The sequence below is a fragment of the Brachionichthys hirsutus genome, chromosome 17, assembly GCF_040956055.1.
Source record: "Brachionichthys hirsutus isolate HB-005 chromosome 17, CSIRO-AGI_Bhir_v1, whole genome shotgun sequence".
NCBI lineage: Eukaryota > Metazoa > Chordata > Actinopteri > Lophiiformes > Brachionichthyidae > Brachionichthys > Brachionichthys hirsutus.
The window spans coordinates 2,365,772-2,373,515 of NC_090913.1; the positions used below are offsets into that span (position 1 = coordinate 2,365,772).

The 7,744-nt window shown below is 47.4% G+C and overlaps 2 protein-coding genes across 2 annotated transcripts; both read left to right on the plus strand.

The window, feature by feature from the left end:
* Window positions 1-2,971: 2,971 nt before the first annotated feature.
* Window positions 2,972-4,888, plus strand: hmx1 (H6 family homeobox 1). The gene is made up of 2 exons (XM_068751366.1): window positions 2,972-3,272; window positions 4,269-4,888. Exons 1-2 carry the CDS (start codon window positions 2,972-2,974, stop codon window positions 4,886-4,888), a joined length of 921 nt encoding a protein of 306 aa, XP_068607467.1.
* Window positions 4,889-6,534: 1,646 nt separating this feature from the next.
* hmx4 (H6 family homeobox 4) lies at window positions 6,535-7,422 on the plus strand. The gene is made up of 2 exons (XM_068750948.1): window positions 6,535-6,733; window positions 6,854-7,422. The coding sequence occupies exons 1-2, from the start codon at window positions 6,535-6,537 to the stop codon at window positions 7,420-7,422; spliced, it is 768 nt and encodes a 255-aa protein (XP_068607049.1).
* Window positions 7,423-7,744: the final 322 nt, after the last annotated feature.

Genomic DNA, 7,744 nt, shown 5'->3' on the forward strand with positions numbered 1-7,744 from the left:
TTTATAAATTAACTCCAACACAACATGGGAAACTTAAATTAAAACTATTTCACAAAGGCAGTAAAGTGTGACGTCCCCTTGCATTTTAGTAAAAAAAAAAAAAGAACAATCTTTTAAGTAGGATATGAATTGGGATTATCTGAAGAAGGAAAACGACATCCCTGAGCTTTAAAGCTCCTGCTTTGTTTTTTGTTTTTGGATTTACTGAGTGAATGGGAGAATTCCCAAACTCTCTAAAGTCCTTCGAGTTGTGAGTCAAAAATCTCTTCCACACATTCCTTGTGAGGCTGGTGCTGATACGGAGCTGGAAATGCCTTGCCAAGCGAGGCCTGGTATTTGCAGGCTGCTGTTGATTTACACTGAGAGGAAAGAGAACGGCAGAGATTATGGGCAATTAAAGCCCACTTTATGCTGATCTGCTGGCGTCACAAAGTCTGGCCAAGAATGCTCACCTCGCCTAAGACTATCAATGAGAACAAACTCTGCAGCATCAACTTATACGGTGAATTATTAATGGAGAGCTGGCACGGGCCTGACTAAGATAGCTTTGCAGGAAAGCAAGGCTAAAATGAGGTTTTGTTATAATGTTGGGCACATAAATGAGATGTTAAATAATGAGAAGAGGCAAAAACACTCTTTTCACTTACCTTCACATTTTAAATGAGCTTAAGACCGTTTTTTGGGGGGTCTGTACCGAGACAGAGCGTTCCCCACCTTCGAGCAGCTTCGAGCGTTCAGCAGGTTGCAGACAGTAATCGGTGGTTATGGAGAACTTTCCCTGCTTGCTTTCTAACTGAGGTGGATTCATGACCTCATGAGGAAGAACTCCTTCAAATCTGAGTCCAAAGTGCAGCTCCAACACACGCCGCTAGATGGCGCCCTTACCAACCAGCAAGTGACCGGTCACAGGAGCTTCCAGATCCGATTCTGGATGCTATTTATCTTCAACATTTAGGTGCACTTTATTTGTAATCTATTTGTTAAAATAAATTGTTCAGGTGTGCTCAAATCCAAGTCAGCTGAGGTAACTCTGATTCACTGAATCACCATGAAGGCCCCTTAATGTAAAGAGGTCTGTGAAGTGCCCCAGAGGAGAGACATTCTGACCCCAGGGTTAGGAACTAGGTCAAATGGTCTTATTTTCATTGACTACATCTACAAACCCCTACCGAGAGTGGAGACTCGGCTTAGGGACTTGCTGCTGCTAGAAAACGGGGTTTATACCGGATGATTGTCTTGCATTAAGAGAAAATGAAACGAAGAAGGTGCCAAAGATGTTTTTATGAATGGGGTTGCTGTGTGAGATACCCCAACCAAATAATACGTGCTCTAAAAAGCATCCAAATTAGTCTCATGAAAGACCTCTAATCTCTCCGGCTGCACTGATGGAAGGAAAACGCAACAGTTCCACCAATAGAGAAAACGCGCTCACTTTGATGCAGCGACCTCAGCACGAAGCTGAAGATGTGGTTCTGCTCGTTGAAACTTTATTTTAAATTAAATAGACGCACCGGCTAAAAGAGAAAGTTTTCATCATCCACCAATGAACAAAAGCAGAAAAAGATCAGAGAACCCTTGAAATCTGAGATCAGCTCGGCAGAACCAGCAGAACTTTGGTTCTGCTTCATGTGACCTTAATGAACTCGAACACTGAGACTCATTCTGTGATTTTTTTTGGGGGGGTGGCGATCTGACTACAGGTTGGGGGGCATCAATGGGAAATTTGTGTGTGAATAAAGTCTATATCGCTTGTTCATAATCCGTAAACTCGCAAGAGACAGAAACCGAGCTGGTTGTTAACTTTCATCAAGACGCACGGCTCACGTTACTGTCGTCTGCGCCGAGTGTTTGGATGAACGTTACCGCTGATCCCCGTTTGTCAAAGGGTAAGTTTGTCTCTCTGTGTGTGTGTGTGTGTGTGTGTGTGTGTGTGAGGGGGGGGGGGAGTTAAAGGTCATCGCCGCTGACTCCATTGAGAGTAAAAAGCTTAAATGTCTTGCCATTTCCAGCGAAAAGGGTAAAGACGCCCGTCAGCACAGATTACACAACAGTGATACGGTTCTCTTCATCCGCCCGCGGAGAACTAACGCACTACTCTTCCTCACAGAACTCGTTTGCGTTCGCGCATTGTAAGTGCCGCAAGCGACCTGTTTCCGGGCCTCAGTTGCACGCATGCTTCTCCAATAAGGGTGAAGAACCTTTCTTTTCTTTTTTTTGGAGAAGAAGAAGAATCCCTGTTGCACCTGTTGCAACCTCCTGCCTTTTTTTTATCCTTTTTATACGCCAGCACGAAGATATAGGGCTACTCACAATAAAATGATGCGCACTACTGTATCCTTAACTACAAAGAAAAACGAGGTGCTTATAGTTGGAGGAAAATAAACCTATTATCACTAATATCTGAGCCTTTAGGCAAAGTTTGGATAACCTTTGACAGACGCCGCATCTCCAATACGCACGTGCCACGCTAAGCCTGCACGCACGCCTCACTGCACACAACTCTGACGTCGACGTCTGGTCGAGCTCTCTGATGGCTGCTGCCCTGAAGATCTTTGTTTTGATATATATACTCTAATTGACCCAAATATAGAGTGCTGTACCCGGAACAGAGGCTTTCTCCTGGCTGCACTGCCTCGAGGGGATGGGCGTGCACTTGCTGGCGTTGGAGAGAGAGAGAGAGCGTGCGCACACACACACACACACACGCAGAAGTTGGAAAACCCTATTTGTCATTGCTCTCGTCCAATCGCTGGCTTCCCGGAGACGGCTTGACGTTTCACTGTCCTCCTGCTTCCGCGTCCCGCTCCCTCCCGCGGCACCGAGCCCCCCCCCCCCCGATGACGCCTCATCCGATCACAGCGCAAACGAAACGACGCCAGAAATGACTGCTGAGACTTTTGGTTGTCGTGACGCACAGCCGAGAACAGAACAGCCCGGTTTTTGCGTAAAAACACGGTGAAATCGGGACAACATGCGGGAGTGGCTACCTGACAACAAGACGTCCACCTCATCTCGGGCCTCCTCGTTTTTTATCGAGGATATATTAGGAAAAACACGGAACGGGCACGAATCGATATCAAACAGCAGCCGTGGGGCGTCTGTTGTGGAAGGGGTCTCCATCGGCGGCGATCTGAAAGCACATCAAGCCGAGAGGATCGCTCCAGCGCCGGCTGGCTCCATCCCCACAGCTCGGTCCCCGCACAGAGGCGCGCAGCGGCAGCGGCAGCGCGTCGGGGCTGCCTTAAACTTCAGATCGTTGCAAACACCGCAGAGTAAGTCAGAACGAGGCGCGCAAACAAATCTCAGTTTCCTCTCCAGAGGCGCAAATTGCAACACATTATTCCACGTTATGGACACGTTATTCCATTAAAACAAAGACTCTGTTCAGTTGGAGCTCCCGCAGATTTATCATTTCTATGTTTAACTGTTTTATAAAGCTACCCGTGTTCTGTTTCTCTGGGTTGATTACGGCGGATCCGTTTCTCTACCCGAGCTCACCAAGACTCCAAAACCTTTGAAGGGACCCCACCCCCCCCTCGTGGATTTTTCCTTTGTGATGGTTTTCAATATTTAGCGACATTTTCGCGGAACATAAATTGTGGATTGATTTGCGGGGAGCCCCTTTTCACCTACAGTATAAACCCAGACGATGTTTCAGGACTGATTGAGAGACGTCCTTCTGTAGATTACGCACGTGGATTGCGCGCACTAATATCCAGAATACACTCCCAAACTGAAGCGCGATATATACGGCACGCAAACTCGCCGCCTTTACGCAGACTCGGTGACTTTTGCACCCGCCACATGGGTGGCGGGTGCAGTCCGTGACAGTGTCTTTAAATTCAGATGGCTTTCTCCAGAGAACTATTTACGCATTTATTTATGGCACGTTATTATAGCCATGCGGGATCCTGTTCGATTTGCTAAATTGATAATAAATGCATATCTTATCTCATTATGGCTGCCAGGCAGGTGGATCCTAATCTCATTCGGTAAAAACTCAACATTCTGGTCATCAATGAACTGCAAAAGTCTTTTCAAATATTATTTAAATAAAATGTATGTGAAAATGCAACGTTTTATCTTTTCCAACTTGTCATGTGGTGGAATATTTTATTTATTTATCACTGTTATTTATGATTTCGGGAACTTTTTCCTCTTTCTTAAAAGAGAAACATTTTAAGTTTTGGCTGAAAATAAATTGGGAAAATGTGTGTATTTCTTGTTTCTCCTTAGAAGTTATGATCTTGGTTTTTATGTCCTTTCAGGTCCAAAAGAAAACGCAGACGCCCGCTGCTGCTCCACATCCCCTGGTGACAGATGCTCACCTGCTGTGTCTGAGCCCACGACGGAGGGAAGCGACGAGGCCGACAGGAAGACCGGCGACAGTAACCTGACAGACGACAACGATGACGCGCAGAACGGCTTTGACGCACGGTCAGACCAAGATCCCTCACCGGGCCCGAGCCCCAACAGAAAGAAGACCCGGACCGTGTTCAGCCGCAGTCAGGTGTTCCAGCTGGAGTCCACCTTCGACGCGAAACGATACCTGAGCAGCTCGGAGAGAGCCGGGCTGGCCGCGTCTCTGCGCCTGACGGAGACTCAGGTGAAAATCTGGTTCCAGAACCGGAGGAATAAATGGAAGAGACAGCTGGCGGCGGACCTCGAGGCCACGCACATACCCCACTCCACGCAGCGCATTGTTAGGGTGCCCATCCTCTATCACGAGGGGTCCTCTCCAGCTTCAGCACGCATGGGTTTCAACGTGAATGGACATGCAGCTTCTCCAGCCGCCGCAGGCTTCCCCTGCAGCGCCATCAGCTACCCGCTGTCTTCCATAGCGCACTCCATGAGCGTGTTAAGATCACAGATGAGCGGCTTGGTGTAAAGACTGTATGATAGATCACAGGGATAGGATAAAACACTTTAAAGTCTCAAACGTGCAATAACTCTAAAAAGATAAGCGCGCCATGCAGAGACTGGATCACAACCCAGTGAGATGCGCTCCTATAACAGCAGGAGCAGGCAAGGATGAGCCTGCAGCTGCTCATGTACTGTACTGGATGTCTGCATATATACTCATCATTTTTTAAAATATTTTATATTTTAAGCCACACGGATTCACACGGATTTTGTCACCCCCCCAATTAATATAAATAAAAAACAAATCACATATTGTACTTTCCTTTTGTCTTTTTCAGGCTGTCCAAGAGAATCCTGAATCCAAATGCGCACAAGGAAAGCGCGAAAAGCTTAAAACAGGACCTTGTTTAATTGCCTGATCTCAGGCGATCAGGCCCGCAGGCCTCCCTTGGGACTGCTCAAGGTCACGCCCTTGCTGCTCTCGGCTTCTGAGGAGTTGTAGTTCAGAAACTAGTCAAAGCTATAGTCTATATCTTAAATTTGTTTGGGCAAATCGGTTATTATTTGAAACTGGGGTAATTGTCAGATACGGCATTCCGTTTTAGTTGTGTTTTAATAAACAAACCAAAAAGCACAACTCAATATGCGCACCGTGATTTAGGAAGACCTCGGAACGTAGAAAATAAGTACCTAATAAAAAAATCTCGTATAAAATTAACTACATTTATTCTGTGGGAAATTCCGAGGATCAACTTGTTTTGTTTTTTTGTTTGGCTTTTCTTTTTCCAACAACGTGGCACGTAAACACATTAAACGCTAACACAAAGGAAATTGTGGACGAAAAGTTTCTTTCAAAAAATTATGTCACACAGTGAGTGTAAATTTTCTTTCCTTCCATTTAGCCGCTTCAAACGAAACTGGAAATTTCTAATCAAATACTGTAAAACCAGTAAATGTGAATTTTTCTGATGGAAAAAGCGAAAAAAAATATATTCTAATATGGCTTGGGGAAAAAAATTGTTTCTAAAATACGAGCAAAAAATTGCTCGTATTTTAAGTAATCAAAAACACAATAAGCTCAAGACACTGAGAAAAATAAATATTACTCTAATTTTAATCTAATCTCTGTCTTTGCCACAGAAAAAAAGGCACTGGCACGATTCGCTCCCAATTCTGATTAATTTCAGGTTACAAATCGGTTGACAAACTTTTGCTCAGGTTTTCTCACAATGGCTGGGGCTGCTGGTCTGTTAGGGGGGGGGGGGGGGGGGGGGGTCCAAGTGTGCGTGAAATGACAGTGAGATCACACGCGACCTATTTACTCTCCCGGGGGACCCCGGGTTTCCTTGAGGAGGGAGGGTGGGAGTGGGGAGAGAGGAACTGAGAGGGGGCTCCAACAACACTCTCCTGCGCGCCCCCCTCCCATCCGAACCCTTCGCTTTTGGACCGCCCTGTAAATTCCTCTTGACCAATCACAGAGGACAAAACGCGCCCCATCCGGTATGAGTTGTTGGTGCGGGCAGAGCATCCCCAGCCCGGCAGTGTCTGCTCAGTGGCCGCTGCTATGGTGCGTGGAGCGTCGAGACGTTAGAGGTCAGATTGACGTCTCAGTTTATTTAGTGGAGTCGTGGAAGTCAACAAAAGAAAAAAGGGAATTAAGCATTGGAGAATATGAACAAAGAGGACGCACCATGCCGCCCCGCCGCCACGCTCAAATTCACTATTGACAATATCCTCAATCTCAAAACAAGCGGGAGGAACAGCTGTCATCCGGCCGGACTGCAGGATGGCTCTGACACGGCCATGCGTAAAGATACTCCCCGGGACCACCACAACGCACGCGGAGCCCCGCAGAGGCAGGTCGAAAGCGGTAAGACGGCTTTGGGTTATTTGTAGCGGAGCCTACATGGAGACGTTCTGCGTTCAGGTACCATTACGCACAAAGCCTGAATAAAAGATGACCGCTGTGTCACTGTGATTTTGTTCGCAGAGCATTCCGACTGCAACGGAGCACCGGAATCTGTCGCCGTCGGCCGCGGAGACCCGAAGAAGACGTCGGAGGTGCGCTTGGAGAGCGGGGACAGCAGCTGCGAAGACAGCGGCTCGACCGCGGCCACGGAGCCCAGCAAAGGAGGCCGGCCTGCCAAGAACGGCAAGATGATAGCGAAGAAGAAGACGCGCACTATTTTTTCCAAGAGACAGATTTTCCAGTTGGAGTCTACCTTCGACATGAAACGCTACCTGAGCAGCGCGGAGCGCGCCTGCCTCGCCGGTTCGCTGCAGCTCACCGAGACGCAGGTGAAAATATGGTTTCAGAACCGCAGGAATAAATTGAAACGGCAAATCTCGACTGAAAGCGACGGACCTGTTACCGAGTTCCCCGAGACCGGGAAGCCGGTGGTGATGGGGCAGATCCCGGCCTTGTACAAAGAGAGCAACCTGCTGGGGAGGTGTTTGCTCCCCGTGCCTCTGCCCGTCGTGTACCCGGGCAGCAACACGCCTTACCTCTGCTTCTCCAACGCCAGCAAGTACTTCACCCTGTATGACGGGGACGTATGATGGCTTCATGACCCCCCCCCCCCCCCCACCTAGAGGAGAAACGCTTCGGTGGTCTGTTAGGTGGTGTTAGGATGGGGGGGTCGGACCTGCGGCCTTAATGTTCTGATAAATTACATATCAAAATAAGCCTGTTTGGGATTATTTATTCTTCGGTAGGTCCGACGGAAAACCTGCTCGAGTCAGTCGTTTCTAACAAATAACAGGATGGTTCCATGGGGGGCCTAAAACACAGTCAGTCGCGACATTTTGTTGACATGTCATTATTATTATTACTATTATTATTATTACTATTATTATTATTTTAACAGCGTTTCTAGCAGCT

Excerpts from the sequence above, each read along its gene's own strand:
- hmx1 (XM_068751366.1), top strand. The coding sequence starts at position 2,972 with ATGCGGGAGTGGCTACCTGACAACAAGACGTCCACCTCATCTCGGGCC. Across the intron at positions 3,273-4,268 it reads ATCGTTGCAAACACCGCAGA|GTCCAAAAGAAAACGCAGAC; the intron begins GTAAGTCAGAAC and ends ATGTCCTTTCAG.
- hmx4 (XM_068750948.1), top strand. The coding sequence starts at position 6,535 with ATGAACAAAGAGGACGCACCATGCCGCCCCGCCGCCACGCTCAAATTC. Across the intron at positions 6,734-6,853 it reads GCAGAGGCAGGTCGAAAGCG|AGCATTCCGACTGCAACGGA; the intron begins GTAAGACGGCTT and ends TTTTGTTCGCAG.